The sequence below is a fragment of the Neodiprion pinetum genome, chromosome 7 (assembly GCF_021155775.2).
Source record: "Neodiprion pinetum isolate iyNeoPine1 chromosome 7, iyNeoPine1.2, whole genome shotgun sequence".
Taxonomy (NCBI): domain Eukaryota; kingdom Metazoa; phylum Arthropoda; class Insecta; order Hymenoptera; family Diprionidae; genus Neodiprion; species Neodiprion pinetum.
In genome coordinates this window covers 789,756-811,028 of record NC_060238.1, presented here as the reverse complement: position 1 = coordinate 811,028, position 21,273 = coordinate 789,756, and the positions used below count along the sequence as shown (strand labels likewise).

Sequence of the window (21,273 nt, the reverse complement as noted above, 5' to 3'; positions counted from 1 at the left end):
CCGATTTGCTTAGTTCTAATAAGAAGTTGCACGAAAATTAGAGATCACATGCCCTCTCAAGCAAGCAGGCATGCCTTCGGTCACACAGCGTCGACATCACGTGCAGTCAATCAATCAATCAATGTGTCACTGTTTTTAGAAGAGCTCCTCGGTTCTCCTGTGCTCCTGATACCAGGAGTCATTTTCGCTGAAATTTCTCCGATTTGCTTAGTTCTAATAAGAAGTGGCACGAAAATTAGAGATCACGTGCCTTCTCAAGCAAGCAGGCATGCCTTCAGTCACACAGCGTCGACATCACGTGCAGTCAATCAATGTGTCCCTGTTTTTAGAAGACTTCCTCGGCTCATATGCGCTCCTGATACCAGGAATAATTTTGTGCTGAAATTTCTCCGATTCGCTTAATTCGTAACTAGAAGCATAATCTTATATGTCAATGAGAAGCATAAATCGTGAGGTATAATACTTTTTATTTTATTCACATAATAGGTTAGACAAGAACAAATCAGTATCCTTAAACATTAGGTCATAATCTGTAGTGTTACATAATGCACCTATCTGCAGCCCGTCTTAACTTACATTTATATCAAAACCCACAACTTAATATATTAATGATAAAAAAAGACGAGTTAGTTACGATGGTTGCATACATGTCAAATCACAGAATAGTCACTTTCCTACTCGTACAATCGATTTTGCATCAATATTTTACCTAGAGTATCTTATTTTCACAGTTCAGTTGGTTATACTTATAAATTGTAGTTGCGTAGTAGATAGTTCAATACACACAAGTTCAATCATATATTTACAGGTAGAATGTGAGTTGAATGATTGTGCGTGGCATATTTATGTGTACTATGATTTTGAGTAATATAACTATGTGGTATAATTCTATGTCGTTTAATTACGTTCAGTATGATTTGATATGGTATGATCATATGTAGAATAATTTCGTGTAGTATAATTATGTACAGCGTAATTTTAGGTTTTATATTCATGTGTGGTCTAATTTTTCTGTTTCCATAATTACGTGTAGAATAACATTTTCTGTAAAATATTTACTCGTATAATAGTCAGGCAGTCATGTGGAAAATTCACCAATCGTCAAGTTTCGACATTTCTTGCATGTTATCCTTAACTTATTAGCATGTTATATTGTACGAATATGAGTTACAGCACAGCGAAAGTCAGTATTTCTCAGTTATCAGTACGCTCATGTACAAGCTGTTTCACATATTATTCACCCTACGCCTGACGCCTTTCAAGAGGATACCCAACATACATAACGGCATGTCGGATAGCCTGAAAGCCCCAGCGCATGCGCATACGCACCACACCTATAAGTGTACCCGCTCAAATTGGTTCCTCTAATTGGATTAGCACTTGTAGTGAATCATCTATGACACTATAGGCTTTAATTGTCCGCACATCGTTCGAGTCTATGGTTCGAGCAATACAAATTCCGCGAATGCACTTACTGGCAAATCCAGTAAGGATTTTATTCGTTGGCTCTAATCCGCTAACGATTATCAGATAGCAGACAGCAACAGTTAACTCAGCACAGGCCAATTAAAATCAAAGGTTCAATTAGAAGGAAAAGAGTTATACAAATAAATTCCGAATCGAAAAAATGTTGGCTTCAAAAATCGCAAAAATGCACATGTGAAATATTGTTATATTAATACTATGACTATGTGTATTTTTAAATTGCCGAATACGCTGAAAGCACATGTGTATTGTGGATTTCATTTTTAGAGTGAAACGATACCCAATAAATCTGGTATTTATTTGTATACTCATAAGGTTATAAAGATATAGATATATTTAGTATTTAGCTACGGAATGCTTATGCTAGTTATATTGATACTTATAATTTCTTCACTTATAAGCTAAGTGGAATTTACTACATAACAGGTGTATACTGTATCTAAATTTCATTCGTTACAAATAACACCTTTATTCGGCGAGTGACTTTCGTATATACCCGCTTTCGGATACGGGGCATAAATAGGACCACTTTAATTTCATTCACTTCGCCTAGATTCTAAATATTATCAAATTGATAACCAGCATCAGACATATGGCATATCAAAATGGAACATTAAGTACAATAATAAATTTCCAAAATTTGTATTGTCGATGCCATATAGCAAAGCAAAGAGGCAGGCGCATTGTACTCAATTAATTGTGTATTGTATCCGCCATACAAAAGCAAGTATTACGTCGACAATTTTACGAAACATTTACATGTGTTTTAACGATAAGCATGTAAGACGCAATCGTCTGTGAAGCTGAAACGGTGCCAACAAAGTTTAATAAAAATACTGCCATCACTCTCTTATCACGTCGCAAATAAGAAGTGTCTGGTGGGTTAATTTTTTAAAAGTTTTCTTTTTTGAAGTTTTCTGTTTTAAGCAGTTCTCTCGTTGCGTTCGGGATTGGCGATGCAATTACAATGATTCATGCGTTTCACGAGCAAGTTTACGACAATGAGCATTGCGTTACTGAGTTTTACAGCTCTAATCACCTGCAGGATTCACTTTTCTTAATGTCAGTACGTGCCTCGTATACATATACGTATATATCTAGTATCAAATGTCGATCAACAATTACGATCATAATCAGAATAATTATGATATATTCGTAATTATAACAATACTAATAATAATTACACAATAAGATATACAGATCTGCCTTATAAAATAATATTCAATTACTTTTGTTATAGTATAGCATTGTTTAAAGTCACATTATCTTGTCACTTAAACATAATTCACATTTTTCCTATGATTCGTATTTCAATTCTGAGTTGTTGTTTTCGTTTTTGTACATTGTGTCAAATAACAGTGCACAGGTGATCATTTATCATGTATTCAATCGTGGTAGAATAAATTAAATTTAGGATAGAAATTATAATATGTAACAAAAAAAGATATAAAAAATGGACAAATGGCAGAGGTAATTAGAAAGAGGGCAAAAATTCGGACTACATGTTCAAGTATATCTTGGTTTGTTTCATTAAAGTGCCATAAGGCCAAAAATGTTAATTCAATCGTACAATAAAACAGGAAAATAAAAATTTTAATAATTCTGTAGAGACATTGTCAATAAAAATGTGTCAGCTAGTAAAAACAATCATAATATGGAAATAATGCATACCGTGCGTAGTTGAGGAAATGAAACAGTTCGAAGTCGGGCACGATCGGCCAATGTAGCGAACGCTCTCTGAGCGAACGTATCCGATCTCACGGACGAGAGAGCGCGCGATCATGGGACTGTTAGTGCCTGACTGCGGACTCTTCCATTTCCTCAACTATGCACGGTATATGTATATAGATGCATAATTATGTATTCCTTTTCTTTGCTTTACAAATTATTATACTACCGATCAACTCATTTACTTTTTTTCCTCCCCGCGCGTTTCAACGTAATTTTTGAACTCCGAAATTTTGATCCCTCCATCTCCACCTTTAGTCTGTGCGAAGGGAAAACGATTATTCAGGTTAGTCTGTATTGTTTTGAGAAAAATCAAATATTGGACTTGAAGTCAAACTCTTACAGTTGGCACTCGACTGTCGTAAGCACATGTGGCGTATATCTTTCTTGCCAACTCATTTTTTTTTGTTCAACTTCATTTTCAATCCCAAGCTCATCGTTGTGTATGTATAGTCAGAAACCCTCTTGTCACGTAGGCAATTATGTATACGCACTAGTATATGACATCTTTAATATAGAACCCTACATGTACTAAACATGGTTCTTTACTCTTTTACACGGATCTTTATAATGTAAATGGTAAAAGTAAGAACTATGCTTCCTGTGTTCCTATGCTTCATGTATGTTCGCTGGTATTAAAATATATATGTATTATTATACGTATAATAATATGTAAAATATATAGGTATATATTTCAATAAGTTGACGCGAGCAAGCCTACTTTATCTCCCTCTTATGTCGAATTGATTCATTAGAATAACAGAGAAAGAAAATAACAATAATCCCATCCCAATGAGAAGGGTAGTCCACCTCGAGTTTACCTCGAGTCGCACAATCTGCGATAAATTGAATCGAAAATAGTTCTGCATTACGTTATACGTATGTGTAATAAGAATACTACTCCTACTCGTACTAATACACTACTAATAATAATAGTAATGACAGTATGTTACATGTATATCAAGTAGTAGACAAATAGGCTAAATTCAAATACCAAAGAATATAATTGTGAAGCAAAAAAGAATAAAATGACAAATTAATCAGAAAAGGTCAAACAACATTTAGGTCGAAGTTTTAGCGTAACATAATTTACTTTTGGCAGTATTATTATTACACCTATTATAGTTGAAACGCAATTTACAAGAAACACATTCGCGACCTTATCGAACAACGTATGTATTAGTTAAAAACACAAGGTACAAAAACGATATTTTGAGCATATATGTGCTTTTGCCCGCGGTTATTCGCGACAATTCTTGCGTCATGTGCAGATAACTTCGACAATAATTAATATTACAATCTAAGTAGAAAAACTCTCGATTTCCCTCAGCAATTATTAATTAATTAGTCAATTGGTTAATCACATTTTCTACGCTATTTCTTTCTCACCTCCCATATAACAGTTATGTCTACATATATGTTACAATGTATAGATGATATAGATACATGTGTGTTAACGTAAAAAATAAAAACTCGACTTTCCAAGGATCTCTACGCAAGATTATTCGTTAAGATCTTGAGGAGGTCCGGGCCGTGCATTAGCTCGGGGCTCAGCGAATTTACGTCGAAGTCGAAATTGTCCAACTCCATCGGCACGACCTCATGAAGTGCGGCGCAGGATTTGTTCCTGGGCACGGCGCTCACGAGCTCCTTTCGCGTATCTGGACTGAGATGGTTCAGCGCCATGCTGAGGGGCATCCGCGGCACGATGTGATTCTCGAGGTTCAGACTCAGTGGGGATATCTTCCTTTCGAGGAGAGGTGTTATATTGCGAGGGTCTATCAGTCCCTGGAAAGCACACAGAATTCAGTTACACCGTAATCATTGGTTTTCGCTATATCGCACATACGACAGAAACACCGTCCAAGAGCTTGCGACCAGTTTCGTTCCAATTATTGAATCAAACTATAATATACATATTTACAATTGTAAAGATAATTTTATAGTCCGTTAACAAACGACTGGTGGTGTCTTTCATACGGGAAGTGGAGAGGGATCATCGGGATAGAATGATGTGGGTACAAATAAAATCATGAACGACATGGATGGCATAAAAGAACTATGTTCAGATGTGAAAAAAATTGCAACAGTATCATCTTTAAGAAGCCTAACTTGTCTGTAGGTTTCGCACTAGTGCAATAAAAATGAGAATGAACGCCCTGGCATCTGGAATCCGGATTCTTGCTTCGTTTTACCGAGTAGGTGCTAATACGTGAATTACACAGATGCTCGAGGTCCTAGCTGAGGGGATTAAAAACGATCTCGCGCGGGATATACAAGAAGATGAGACCCCTCATCTTGCAAAACAAATATTCAATTAGAACATCAAGTTTGTAAAATTAGAATACCAAGTTTAGCCAACACTGCAGAGCGTTTTTATTGCGATTAAACATCTGCGCAGAATTTACGCAGTTCTTGTTTTCGATTAATATCCAATGAAATAATCCAGCAGATTGATCTGTGTCCATGTACTCATAAACTTACACATACGTGTAAGCAGTGTGTGGCAAATTAACAAATTCGAGCTAGTGATTCTATAATCGCAATCGTAACGAATGTCGATATTTATAATACGCCGTCGTCAATTTTTCATCAACCTGTCGTCTCCCCATTTCTCTTTGTCTCGTTTGCTAAACTTTTTTTCAACGTGCTGCTAAAAGCTTTTTTCGTTGATATATCAACTTATTTAAACCGGAACAAGATAGTGGAAAAAATATGATTCACCCAAGTAAAGCTTTCAGAGGGAAAAAATTTGTCATTAGCTTTCCGGCTTCTTTGCTTTGCATTATGATTTTTTGTCACTTTTAAAGAATCACTATTTTTGGGAGATATTTTATGCTTTTACATCTGCGCTTAATTTAAGTAGCTACGTGTATTAATACGGAGTAAAATATTTCTATTGAACATACGTACGAGATAATTGATGCTTGAAATTAGAATTGCACTATGTGTGAAAAGCCTGTAGGAATAGCATAAATACATATTCAAAAAGTGATACAAAATCAGGGTTTATGAACGAGGTTGGGAGAAACAGGGCCAAGGAGGAACGGACAAACGGAAGTAATGAAAGACACGCCGGGCGTCAATTGGAATGAAACGATTGACTGTTAATAATTTTTAATATATATTTCGTTTTTTTCTTTAAATTTATATATTTAACAACAATTTTAAATATACTCGTTTTTTTTAAATATATTTACACAGCACATAACGTTAGAGAGCGGATGGTGTGTTGATCTGCCGGCCGAATAAAATTTATACACACACATACGTACATATTCGATTAGTTTATTATACTTTAGAATTCCTATGTTTTTTCAACTCTTCCTCTCTATTTTCCCCTTGCATCTTTATCCTTCTCAAGATTCATTATAAATGATTTTCAGAAAATAAATTAACAATCCTGGTGGTTCTACATCACCTTTTTTGATATCACCCATATAACAATAACGTATTATTCATTTTCTATAAATTGCCGCACCTATCACATGTACTGTGCGAGCGCGCGCGCGTGTGTGTTTGTTTTATACAACATATTTATATATACACCTATAATATAACAACTAATTTTATAACGTGCCTAGTTTCTTACACCGTCGTTTTGCGTTTTCGTACATTCACTTATATTTTCGACGCGGTTCAACGTTTCAAATTTCACTTTCAAAGGTTTTTCGGACATTCTTCTCCTTGCGTCGAAGATATATTTAAATTATTTTTTTTCGTGTTACGACCATTACGCATACACCCCTGTCTTCTTCGATACTTTTATCATAATTGTTATTACGTTCTTCATCGTCGTCTAACGTCGATCGCGAATGAAAACGGAGAAAATAAATAAACATTATTATTACTTTGTGTTTTTCAACAACGTTTCGAATAGTATTCACTCGCGAGATTAATTGATGAGTCTCTATGCCGATGTGAGTATGATTTTTGTATTTCCTCAGTTCTCGACTCGAGAAAACTTGCACCTAAATAATGAACAGCGACCGAAACCGAGAGACTCGCGGCTTCCCAAGAAAAGAAAACTAAGATAATGGAGAAAAAAAAAAAAAAAAAACCGATATCTTATTCACGTATGTACATTCAGATCGTGTTCTAAACACTAGCAGTCATTCTAGCCTATGCCACGCTACGGTTACTTCATTAATGTCTCATATATAATTATAACAATAACGGTGAACATAATATAATTACTGTATTCCTATATATATAATTTATTTGCAATTTTACAACTATCCCTAATCTAATAATATTTACGATCGAGGCTTACTAACCACACAGACTTTAATTTGCATTAAAGTAACTCGTTAACCATTCATTTACGTCATTTCGATGATTTTAAGCTTGACTGTGTACTTTTTTAAATTATATTTTTTAAATTCCGTCCTGCTATAAAATTCATTTAACCCTTTAATAAGCGGCGGCGCGGGTGGGGGGGGGGGGGGCAACGGTGCCCACTATATTACGAAATGATATTTACAAGCGAATGTAGGTCACTGAACTGTCAATATTTCAATTTTCTTTCCTTTGCTTAGCTTTTCTTCACTTTCTATTCTTTCATTCTCGCGAGACGTGAGGAAAAACTAGTTGCAAAACGGAAAAAATACAACTTATCGATCGCGTCGGGACTTTGATTGCTTCAGCCTTGTTTTCAAAATATATCGTGCAAAATAAACTCTGGTACTACGATGTAGGTACGTACGTATAATACTACAATAAACAACATACATTCACTAACGCAATGATAACCACGCTCAGTTATGAGAAGCTTAAGGCCGTAGATTGAAAACATTAAAATCGGTATCACGTAAGTTACACATAACACAAACCGTGTCAAACATCACTATACATTGTTGTACAACATACCAATTGGGCCTCGTGGAATAAAGTGCTTTGTAAAACCGTCGTTGTCTCTTTTATATATATATAATCTATTTATTTGCAACACGAACTTAGACATCGTTCGTAATTCATTTTTTTCTCACTCTCTATTTCTTATCCTCGAATAAGACGAATAACCTACAAAGGAAAGAAAAGAAAATGGAAATAAAATAGATACAGATCGTAAATATAAATGCACAGTTGCGCACACTAGCTATACACAAATACGTATAATTATGAATAATAGTGTTTTATTACTTGTTTAAATTCTTTCTTCAAAATTTTCAGTCGCACACAACTGGGTTTTTCTTAGAATATATCTTGGCCGGATTAAATTTAATTTAAACTGACGGTTTCGCGACACGTATGGACATATCTGAAAATTCTTTGCTAGCCGTGAGACTCGTCTACCCGTAGAAAAGATACCCCAAGCGTTGCTGTACCAGGCCATTCTACTACTCTTTTTTGTTGCAAGTCCTCCGCGATCGTCGCATATTATTTCGAATGACGGTAGCTTTTAGCGCATCCGAATTTTCGTTTCTTATCATCAATTAAATATTCACTCCAAATTTCACATACGACTATCTCTACGCATAGGACAAAACCGATGGCGGACATGAAGTGGGGACAATAATTTAGAAATCAAAACAAAAAATATTCCCATGGAATGACTGCGCCTCGCGGTATACACTACTAAAATGCGTATACGCAAAACTTAATATTATACGTCTGAAATAGCGCTGAGGAAAGAATGAGAGATCAACAACATCACTGACTTCGCGCTGTCGTTATGCTCTTGGAAGTTTCTTGTTGTTGTTTCTGTTTCTGTTTTTGCTTAGTTAAACAAATATAACCGGCCCTTACGTCGCATCCCGATACTAAAAGGTTCATCAACACGCTGTTGGACTGCTGCTGATGCAGCTGGGGGGGAAAGACCGTCGTACTCGCTGTCGTCGTCGACAAGGAAGAAGAGTCCTCGCTCTCACCGCCTCTTCCTCCTCCGCCTCCGCCGCCACCGTCGGTTCCTCGGCCACCGTTATTCGTCGATTCGCTCCTTGCGTTGCTCCCGACGACCGACTGTTGAGACATAAGCTGGTGAAGCAGTTGGCTTCCCTGCCGGATAGTCAGTGCGCTTCCGGCACCTCGGCCCCCATCAAACCCTGATGATTCGTTCGCGCAGCTCGACGTTCTCTCCTCACACTTGATCCTCTTGCAGTTATCGTTGTTGTCGAAACTAGCGGACGTCGAGGTTGCGTTGCAGTAAACACGCTTGTGCGAATTACGCTCGGCCCTGGACGCCGTCCAGCCGTTGCTCTCTTCTTTTATACCTGCGATGACCAAGATAGAGATTATATAGTTAATTAATTCCACGTTCAGGATTCTCCGACAATTTCTATCGTCCTTCAACGTCTAGCGACAGGAGGGGGACTCACTTTTCTTGTAAACGTTACCAAACGTTTCGATCGGATGTACTAATCCACCCCCGTGGTCGTTGGACTTTTTGACGTTGGACGAATTCGTTCTAAGCAGCTGTTCCAGGCTCGAGCTGACGTTCGTCTCCGCGCCCTCTACGTTCGACCTGTTGAACAACGAGAACGGAGTCATTCTACTATTTCACTCGACTTGCAGCATTATTTTCATGCCTTAATCTCGGCGAGATTATCCAGTAAACTGACCACTTGGACTTTTTATCGGGCGGTTGTGACGGTCCCCACATGACCATGTCATCGCTGATGAAAAGCTGAAGGGCCTCGTCCTGGTCGGACATTGGAATATAGGGGGCCCTGAGGGCGAGATCCTCGTCGACGAGGACGTCACCGATGCTTAGCATCAGCATTTCATCCTCGGAAAGTCCGCCTCCGCTGCCGCTTGGGCTGTAAAGTGAGTCTATGCTTCCCGGGCTCTGAAACGACATACCAGTAACGACATGTACGAGAAAACGGCGAGATCGAAAGTTGTACGCAATTACTTTCGTAGGCTCACCTTGCTTAGAGCCGGTGAAAGAAGATGGGGGCTGCCGCTGCCGGGACTGGGCGGCGTCTCCCTGTACATGAAGGGATCGCTGTCGGCAAGCGATTCGCCCAGTTCGCTGCTCCTGAGCGGATCCGCGAGGTCGGAATCTTTGCAGAGGGATTCACCGAGCTCGTTTGGCAGTCCGGGACTGAGGAGAGGGCAGTAGTTGTCCTCGAGTATAAACTGGTCGACGAGCATGTCGGGGAAGAAGGGTGTGTTGTCCTCGAGGGGCACGCAGACGTCGCCTGGCGTCGGGGCGAGATGGGTAAGGTCCTCCGGTTCATCCTTCAACACTGCAAAGAGATAAAAGAACGACGTTCGATATACCCAATCAGACGGGCACTTCGCACTCAACAAAGTTCACATATAAAATCAATGAATTGGGATATGATGCTGGATATGAGATGAGAAACGATTGAGCCGAGTGTAACAATGATCGTCCTTCCGAGTTTCGCAACGGCTAGCTGCCGCGCCGCACGAGGACAACCGCGAATGAAATTAGACCGACGCCAGATATTTATTTCGAAACGGATTCTTCTCAAGACTGGGCCAGGCCGGGCGTAACGTGTCCTCGTTGCCGACGCACCCTTGACTTCCTCGAGGCGTTGTTGCCGTCAGGGTGTCGAGTAAAACCGATCAAAATTATAAACGTTACGCGCGATTTTCTTCACACTTGACGGTCGTGTAAAATAATCAGGCTTTCACAATACACGGCGTCGGTGACAATGGAATACGTGTTCGTTACGCGGACGTACACCGGAAATATGCGGATTTGGCAGCCTTGAACGGGATCAAGATCACCTTGCAAAGTAGGCCCGACACGCGTACCAGATTTACTTCAAGCGAATGAAAGAGATTCGCGATCCGACCAACTGACCCCAGCAATGTTCCGCAGCATCGTTTTCTCGCTTACTGCATACATCCAACGACATATCCGCACATGCACATATATTATATTCACTCGTAAGGCCAGGCTGGTCTTCGCTGAAGGTTAGGAAGCCCTTGTTCATGTCCTTCGTGCGAGGTGCGAATATGCTCGCGGTCGCTGTCTGAGGTGGAACCCTGCTGGGCGGCTCCTGGATTTGAGGAATCGGTACGATCAGGTCCCTCGTCACTGTCTGCGGTTTGGCACGCAGCGGCTGCTGCTGCTGCTGCTGTTGCTGCTGCTGCTGCTGCTGCTGTTGCTGCTGCTGTTGCTGTTTGATTGCCGAGTACTGCAGTACGCGTTTTCCCTGAGAATGAAAATGAAAAATCAAGTCATCATCATCAAGATCGATTTATCGACAGCTGGAAAAAGTAGTCACGGGATGCTGTGCAGGACGATCCTTATTCACCTTTGTATTCCGTTTCAACCCGGCAATGGTCGATTGTGTACGTAAGTTACATTCCGAAAAGTATTTTAAAGCTAAAATATCACAATTATACGGAGAACCGTGTTCAGACCCTGCAAGTTTATTATAAGCGTACGCGTGCCTCCTCTCACCTGGAATAAATTCTCCGACGGTCTCGGGAGCAGAGGAACGTTTTGACTTCTCTGCTGGCGAAGCGTAGGCAACTGCAGATTATTATCGGTTTGCGACTCGGGTATCTTAGCAACACCAAATATCTGGTCCGTGGCCGACACGGGCTTCGAGAATAAGTCCTTCTCGGTATCAAATGGCTTGTTCTCGGACACCTGAGGTGTTTCGTCGATCGGTTTTTCCTGGTGTCGGAACAAGGCCGCGGTGACGGAGAAGGGTCCCGGGTGTTCGATCGGCAAATCCCCGGTGATCAGTTCGCCGGGGCAGCCGGCGTCTGACTTTTCAACGTTGTTGTTGTTGTTGTTGGGGTTGATGGTTGTCGGTACGGTTATCGCTGCTGGGCAACCGGCGACAGCTACCGGTGACAGAGGTTGCTTGCAATCTGAGGAGGCTGCCACATCTACGGAGCGAGCCTCCAGCTGGCGGGTGCTGTACACTTCATTTTCGCACTCGATTTCACTGCAACAGAGAAAGGGAGAAAACTTGGAAAAGGACCCTCACCTTGCCTCTTGCGGCGTTCGCAACATTCGGGGACTTTGAATGTGAATTTTTCGTCTCCACGCTCATTTTTCAATGCTGAATAATGATCGAATGACATTATTATAGATCTACAGCCTGCGAAATCACGAGAATCGAACTATTACCACCGATTATCCACTGTGCCCGCTCTCCCCTCTCATGGATTGTCAATTTCATAATCACGCAGGATTTCGAATGGGAAGCGATTGCGCGGTTGATTAATGAACTTCATTCATCCCCTCGCCTGCTGCGACGCTGCTCGGTAGTTTTCCGCTGCAGCATTCATGAATCGTGCCAAAGAGCACAACTTGTTGCGCGGCGTGTCGCGCGGATTCACTTTCAATGAACCGAACCGTTTTCGCATGGCACTTGAGGCGAGGATATGCAGAAGTTCGCGTGGGTACATTCTACGCGAATTGCGGCTGCTAAATTTTACGATTTCTATTTTCTTTCTATTCTTCAATTATAATTACCATTTGAGTATTTCTTCGTTTGGGAGAGAGAGAGAGTGCAGTACGTCGGCTCGACGTGATGTCATATTGAAAGATCAAAGTCCGTAACTACCTGTTGCGTTGACCACAACCAGGTAGCACGATTTGGCAATAGTGTCATCAGTTTATTTAAAAGAGGAAGAGATAGATAGATAGATAGATAGATAGATAGATAGATAGATTCATAGATAGAGAGAGAGAGAGAGAGAGAGAGAGAGGAGGGGGGGGGGGGGCATGCACGAATAGATTCTCCTAAACGCGATGTCGCAGGCAAGCCTTTCATGAAAACGTGAATCAACTTCCTATCAATCATCCTCGTTGCGGCTGCCTACGGCTCGAAGAAAAAATAAACCTGAAATAGGATGTAAATGGAAAACGAGAAACGGAGAAAAGTTTATAAACGTCGACTAGGTCAGGAGGTAAAAGGAAAAGAAAATGAAGAGATCTTGAGAAAACAAACACGGGCGAGAATTAGAAGCAAACATAGCCTACACGCACAGAGCGTTGTAGGTGCTACACCCCCTAGTGAATTATCGTTTTATCGTTAATTCCCGCTTCGCGTTTCAGGTTTCGATCGGGCTTTGCGTATTTTCGTGCAGTACAGTAGGTATTAGCCAGTTATGAATCCTCTCGACGAGTTGGCGGCTAATCAAATATCCGCGTACGTAAACATCAGTATGTGAGCGTAGTAGCACCGACGCGTCAAAAATTATTACGTAAATCGTGTTACAAGAACACCAATAATTAATTATAGGAGGTGAGAGAAAAAAAAATATACTCGCACCTCTTAGTGCAATTTCAACGTAGCTCTGTGCACGGAATAAACTTACGTGCAACCAAGCAATGAACGAATATAATCTATCGATTGCACGCTAACGTGTTTATGTTTATTTCGGTTTTCAACGGCACGGTTATTATGAAAACAACCGCACGTATAGTAATTATTCTTCGCGGACGGTGCAGCGAGTGAAAATGAAAGAGAAATGGGGTAGCGAGGCGCGTTTAACGCAGGTAAAGATACTCGCATCTCTTCAGTGACGCACATTACACGAGGATGATGCAGCTTGAGTATTGCCGAGCTTCTATAAACTAGTTGAATTTTAATTATCACGTTTGACGGGGTTATCTCAACACGACGACGATGTGCTCGTCGATCGTCACCCTATCGTATTTATCTAACAATTTATCCGTTACAATGCATCACGTACACTAACATCATACATACACAATCATTCCTACAATTTGTTTATTTCTTTTTTATTTCTTCCGTACGATGATCAGGCGCTCGTGGTGAAATTTTTCTTATTCTCAACGGCAAATACCAATCATACGAAGGGATGCCTGCACTTAAAACTTGACTACAGATTTCGAACCGATGGTCGAAAATTATAGGAGGATGACCACCGGAACCGCGGAACTAGTCTAACAGAAAATGACAAGGGTCGATTCTTATCGGCCACGGCATAAGGGAGCAAGTCAGTCGGTTAGACTTTCCGTGTGCGAAGCAGTCGAGCCTGCGGTGTGACAGTTGGATGAAAGAAGTAGAAGAAGAAGTTAGGGCAGGTTAAATATGTAACGGGTATCGCTATAAATAAACCGATGGCCGTGGCTCGCGCGTCGACGAGTTTGCCCCTTGTTACGCAACTGGCAAGAGTCAAGAGAACCGAAAGCACGTGGTGTGCTGATCCACGCCGGCCTCTGCGTGCAACAAACTCGAGAGTACGAACGGTGTCACCGCCTGTCTCGTCGGGCACAAGCAGACCTGTCATGTCGGCATTGGTCAGAACGGACAGAACCTGTTGCACGCGCAGGTGAAATGTAAACGAGATACCGAAATACCGCGAAGTACAGTGAAGTTTTGGTTCCCAGTCGGGTCGAGACCATTCTTAGAGATTCCTATCCGTTACAGAGATGCGCGTACGGCCAGTTTCGCTATAAGGCCGTTAAATTATTAATGAACAGACGCGCGAACGGGTGGAATACATCGAATAAAAATAGTAGGTAGAGTCTGAAAAGCTCTCGAGAGCTGCCAGACCTTTTCATACGGAGGCCACTCGAACGCCCGGCGTATTATTATACAATGTATTACACATCTGCACGGAGGCCAGGTTCAATGCACCGAAATTCGTTCGCATTGCTGCACGCAAGCGTCAAATTGAAACTCGTAGCACAGCTCGCAAGGATCTATTTTTCCCTTCATTCTCAATAGACGCACGTCGCCCTTGATTTCTATTTGCCTCGAGCCCCTATTTTTTTTTTTGCCAACATTATGTAATACAATTCAACGAGACTTGCCGACATCTCTTCGTCGCGCTATCACTTCACCGAGCAGGTGCGGCATGTGTTGGAGGTATTCAAGGCGGCTTAAAGATGATAATTGTAGGTAGATACACGTACCGACCGCGCGAACAACCGACAATAAATCATCAGGTATAGTTTTATCGCGAGACGATTGCGATGTTGCGAGGCATTCAATCGAGATGAATTACTGTACGTCGAACGTACCGCGGATATGACAACAGGCGCAGTGATTTCAATTTTTATTTTTTCACTTCACTTTCCATCTACCGTTGCCCTCGAACGACCGTGAATTTGCAGATCTCGAGTGCAGAAAATTTCTACCTTCGCTACATCCGCGAAGCTTTGCCTATTCGGAGAAGAGAAAAAAAAAAAAATGAGAAAATAAACTAAAGAAAGAGAGAAAACGGAAAAAGTATACAAATTACCAGCTGTCTCTGTATCTAAATCGCTCTTTACGCACGTTATTCGATAAGATTTCCTGCGTGCCGCAACGTCAGCGTTTCGATATCGATTCCCTGATCGTAATTATTTATACGCTTCATTGAAAAAGAAGAATCCGCAATGATAAGGATACCAATGGATAAAGTTAAGAGAGGGAAAAGAACTTGATGGCTTAATTATGATGAAGAAACTAACTCACGTCTTCAAACATCGGATGGATACTCGTCAACGATATTGTTCGCTTTCTCAGTGGTAGAGGAGAATGTAATGGTAATACGGTACCAGCAGGTGGCACAAGATTTTCATTAAATTAAGAATTTGTTGAACGACGTATCGGGAAAAGTTGTCGATCAACTCTTTTATCCTACACTCGGTGACACTCGATGATTTCAAATCTATGTTCCGATAACGATCCGCGAGAGTTCTTTTCCTCTTATTTCGTTTCTTGCTGCGTATTCGTTTTGATATAAGATTCGACACGTGATTTAATAATTCATTTACCGAAGCGGCCTTTCAGGCACGTTGTATATCACACATTATCGTACCTTATCTGTATATCTGTCACAAAAACGAGTACAATTTCTCGTCACCGACACAAACACACGTAATATAGGTATAATAATTTTACTGCCTGTCGCTAAGTGCGAAGTAGTTCGTGACACGGTACTAATGTACACGATATTAAATGTATCCTTGGATTATAGGATCACAACCGGCAGCAGCAGCAGCAGCAGCAGCAGCAATAATAACAACAGCATCACTAACACTACTACTACCACCACCACCACCACCACCACCACCAGCAGCAACAGCAACAGCAGCAGCAACAGCAACAGCAGCAGCAGCAATGCAAACTAGACGATCTTTGCGTGTTCTCTTATTCTTCTTCTCAGGTGACAATCTTGCCCTCGAGTATATCGGTGAAATCACACTCAGCGATCCGCGTTTTTTTCATTTCAGTGTCGTTATTTTGATCAATTAATTTATCATAAAGATTTCAAGTTTGTTTTTTCTTTATTTTATTTTTTTTTTCCAAGTTTTTTTCAATTCATTTACTTCCCACTGTTACTTCCGTTCAACACGATAATCGAGCAAACCGGAATCGCAGGTGACTGAGACGTCGCAATAAGAAGGAAATGGAAACTTTCAACCGTACGTACTGTAATATAAGCGTTGTTCGGTAACACAGTATCTATTATTCAGTCTTCTTTTTCCAATCACTGTAGCAACAGGTTTACAGGACCCAACGATCGAATATACTTGCAACGCGTGTGATACAATTTTCCGTTTTGTCGATTATTCTTTCCGTTACCTTCCCACGGCTCGGAATTATCGCCTATGCAGCAGTTACATCACAGATGTCACTTCTATATTACAGGTATATACGTAATGATAAATAGGAACTAACTTTTCTTCTCTCTACATCATCCGCATATCGTTTTGCATCTTTCTTTACCTATTTCCTTATCGTTTATACTCGGTGCATCGGTAGACAGATGGAGAGAAATGGCCGAAATTATATTCCCGTCACTTCCAGGTACCACGAGTTTTTCCTAAAAACGATGCATCTTCCGAAGGCTTGGTAAATCTGTACCGTTTCTTTCGTAATAAAAACCGGCGCTGAAGCGCACCATTGGAATCGTGCAGAGAATATGATGCGGGCTAGGCACTTGCGATATATACCGATCAAGCACCGCGACACTGCGGACGTAGAAACAGCGAGGAGGCGAAACGTTGCGCGTTGCGTTACGATACGCGTAGAGCGCGAATCCCGGCGTTGCTTGGCGTTGGCCACAACCACGCGACGACGACGACTAAACGAGCCGCGATGGAATTTTTTGCGATCACTACCCGAGGCGAACTCGCTCTCCACGCCGGAGCCAGGCGAGCCAAGCGAGTAAAGCGAGCGAAGCGGCGGCGATACGCGCATGCAGCCGCGGCACCAAGACCGACCGGCCAGAAACCGAGATGAGGGAACCGGCCGTCGCATAGAGTCGCGGGGTGCCGAGGGGAGCCCGGAATACGTCACGTGATCTATCCATTTTTTTTCCTCCGTTCCCTTTCCTCGCCCCGCCGCGACGGGTGCGATAAAACTCGGGCGTGTTGGCCGCCGCGCTGTTACGTTGCCAGCCAACATCGTCGCTGATGCACGGTGCCTAGAATCACGAGACTCTCGACGGTCGACCGACGTTGCAGGTTATGTTGTAGGTGTCGAGGTAGGAGGATGGCGATCCTCGTCCGTCGAAAAACAAGAAACCGAGAAAATCAATCGCGACTGACCGAAGAAAATAGGTAACCCTATCGGTGAATAAGCGTGGAAAAAACAGGGTACAGGACTCGGTGACGATCCGAATTGTTTGAAACTCTCTTGCAAACCCTTCGGAATCACATTTTTTATCACCCGGTTTATTTTTATACCACTGCGGATCGTACGGATGCCGGAATTCTCGTCTAGATCGCGTTTTTTCATACACAGGACCGGCGATTTCTTTCCCCCTGCGGCAGCAATCATTCGACTATGAGGTGGTCATGCGTGACATATATGCACACACGTATAAAACGTGCCTATACGCGCGCAACTGAGCAGCTTTAAAATAAAATTCTCAACGAGCGTTTCTTGGCCAGGGACACCACTGACGTATGAATAAGTTTGGATAATGCGTTTGCATACGTACCCAATCGAGATTATACTCATTGCGCGGCAATCGCGGATAGTTGGCTGACTGAGTATGCGTACCTATCTTGAATATCTCTGAATTAGACAGTCTCGGAGTGTGTGTGTGCTTACGCAGAGGTACCTACACGTTGCACATGTGCAAACATACGTCTACACTTCCGCGCTCTGTGAAAACATCATTACCATCAATATATTCGTCGATTTTTGTACAAACTTGGTCAGGTGTACCTTATACCCACGTACGACGAGCGGACACTTGAATACTCGTATGCACATACATATTACAATACTTTACGTAACGGCAATCGGTGGTTCTGTACGAGAATTTATTCCGTGGTATGTACAGACGCGGGTTTCAAGCTTAATTTGAGGGAAATAATAGCCGCGCGTCGGTAGAGGCAATATCGGTTGTTGTTCGTTACACCGGTCAGGTGATACGCGACGCGCGTACCTAGCAACGATTTGGTCGGTGATCACGCGGATCTTCCGCGGGTGCGATCGAACGGACGTAGAGATTCGATCTGCACGATTCGCGGACGGAAAGGTGGGGCGGAGTGCCGGAGGCGTGTGTAACACGTCGCTGAATAAGGAGCATATGTGGAAGGAATCGTGCATAGTTCGTCGCTGGCCAGACGTGAATAATGTAAATAGACCATAGGACGCAAAACAGAATAGATACGTACAACGTACGCGGCACGGTTGATATGTGGAACAAGGTGGTACGACGCCAAGTCGAACACGAACGTACAGTCAGACTCTGCTCTGCTCTTAACTTCATTCTCATCTACGTTATACCGCCCATCGGCTGGTATGCGCGGGGATCGATTAAAAGATAAGAAACGGAAGCGAAGAAGACGGGGGTATAAGGAATCAAAAAATTCCTCCCGCGAACCGGCTGTATCGTACATCACAACGTCGGCCGGCTCCTGGCGTATTTCACTGGTAATACCCACGCCTGCATCTCGAACGGATAAATTCACGTTGCTCGCAATCAGAGCCTGTCATGCAGCAGCGTCAGCAGCAGCAGCCCACTCTCTTTTCTCAACTCCGTTTGCTGGCACACGCACACACGAGCGCGCGGGGACAATTGGCCGATATGTATTTGCGTCGCCTGTGTCAAAGAAAGGGATAGGGGGGCAAAAGTGGAACAGAATCATTCACCAAAGTCAAAAACACGCACCGTCGACGGTCGCCTACTGGCCGCGCTCTCCGCAACGTTCTTCAACTAATTGATATTGGCCTCTTCGATAAAAATGAATAAGTACCTGTTAATAAAGTTAGCTTAGGTTTCAATTGTCTCACAATCAGCGCAAGATACTATTGGCATACGAGATTTCGCAATCGTCGATCACAAATTAACGATGGTGACATTGCATCGGCCACGAGCACAACCAACAAACACATTCTACAATATGATGCTGACAATGACAGATGAGAGAATCTCTGGTTTCTTTTTCTAACAATAAGTTTCAAATCGCATGAAAGTATTTCGGTCTGGGCAGTGAGCTTGACACGTTATGGATGAGGAATTCATTGCGTTTCAACATCAGGCACGAGAAAAAAAAAAGCAAGTGTAAACGAAATAAACTTGCAATGTTCGATCAAGCCGCGCTTGGATTACGACTCCTCGCGCACGGGACCCGTGACAGTGCCTGTATACAACATAGAGGAATGAAGAAGGAAACACTACGTGTGCGTACGGTATTAAAAATAATATCACCCCCTTGGGTTTCTTTCGTTTCTTCCCCCCTCGCCGTTGCGAAATTCCTATGTCCACCTACGCGTTAAATTATATCGCTCTCTTCTCCGCGCGCGGTGTACGAAATTAATATTATATCAGGTCGTTGCAAAAGTTCGTAAGGGCACGTATCTAAAAGGAGACAGCATCTAAAGTAAAAAAAAAATATTCGTCTGTAAATTGAATAATATGGTGTAATATTGAGTAATCTGATCGATTTACGAGTCATTGATATCGCAGTGACCTACTAGTTTGGTTGAACATTTATTAAAATATGGATATTTGACAAAGTGCATATTCGTCACTGTATTTTATTTATATTTAATCAAAACAAAGATAGCAGCCGAAGCTACAAGAATACTTCGCGAAACTTGTGGCGAATCCGTTGTATCCGAACGTGCGTGCCAAAAGTGGTTTCAGCGATTTAAAAATGGCCATTTTGATTTAGGCAACAAACCTCGTTCCGGTAGGCCTCAAACCCTAGAAACTGACGAATTGCAGGCGTTGCCGAACGAAGACCCAGCTCAGACAACGGCGGAACTTTCTGCCAAGCTTGGCGTTGATAAGTCTACTGCAAGTCATGGTCTGATCCTGGTCAGCCTTCAACGTCAACGGCAAAGCGCGATACCCATGTTCAAAAAGCTCTAATCTGATGTACGGTGGGATGAAAGAGGAGTACTTTATTACGACAGTGCACAATCGAATGAAGTAAATAAAGCAATCGGTGAGAAACGACCATTTTCTGGCCAAGATAACGCTCGGCCGCATGTCGCTTCAACCACTAAGAATACCATATTGCAGCTATACTGGGAAGTCATACCACATCCGGCGTACAGTCTAGATATCGCTCCGACTGACTACCATTTGTTTCGATCAATGCGGCATTTTTTATCTGGACAAAAATTTAGAAACTTGGAAGAAGTAAGAAAAGTAGCGATTGATTTTATTGCCCCCAAAGATGAAAGCTTCTATCGCCGCGGGGTATTCATTTGTTACCCGAAAAATGGACAAAGGTTGCGGGAAATAGTCCAACCTAGTCTCAGTCCGCAATTTAAAGCAATAAATCAGGGTACGATCAACCGAGCCAAACGTGTATCGCAGACGACGAAAGCATCTCGTTCCGAATTTTTTTCCGTGGAAACACCGAGACGACTATATTCCACAAAATAATATTGAACGGTCAAATATTTGGCGCCGATCCTACCAGTTTCTCAGAATCGCCGTAGAGGTATAATCAACGGTACGGTACTTACCCACCTACGCTCACTCGTCAAGTCAGAGAATTATTTAACTCCAGATTCCGTTTTTCTCTTATTGCCTTTCTCACGTGACTCTCGCAGAAATAAGAGAAGGAAAGTACTTGGTACACGGGAAGTGGCGGGACTCGATACGGGAGGTGAACAACATCGAATTTCCGTCGTTGAAATACCGGGCGCAGGAACAATTGAGGACTCCCGGACGGAGCGGAGTAACCCT

At 42.1% G+C, this 21,273-nt stretch overlaps 1 protein-coding gene across 4 annotated transcripts in view; it reads right to left on the bottom strand.

Annotated features, from left to right (window-relative positions):
• Window positions 1-447: 447 nt before the first annotated feature.
• The window catches only part of sima (HIF-1 transcription factor component sima), a 53,024-nt gene continuing 32,198 nt past the window's right edge, over window positions 448-21,273 (bottom strand). For 3 of the 4 annotated variants that reach the window (XM_046635271.2, XM_046635268.2, XM_046635272.1), the window contains exons 8-14: window positions 11,594-12,089; window positions 10,988-11,342; window positions 10,081-10,403; window positions 9,774-10,000; window positions 9,531-9,676; window positions 8,962-9,425; window positions 448-5,001 (exon numbers count right to left, since the gene is read on the bottom strand). In XM_046635271.2, the coding sequence (XP_046491227.1) occupies window positions 4,705-5,001; window positions 8,962-9,425; window positions 9,531-9,676; window positions 9,774-10,000; window positions 10,081-10,403; window positions 10,988-11,342; window positions 11,594-12,089 (2,308 nt within the window). In that variant the 3' untranslated portion in view covers window positions 448-4,704. The remainder of the gene's footprint in view (window positions 5,002-8,961; window positions 9,426-9,530; window positions 9,677-9,773; window positions 10,001-10,080; window positions 10,404-10,987; window positions 11,343-11,593; window positions 12,090-21,273) is intronic. The other variant, XM_046635270.2, reaches the window with a different exon arrangement.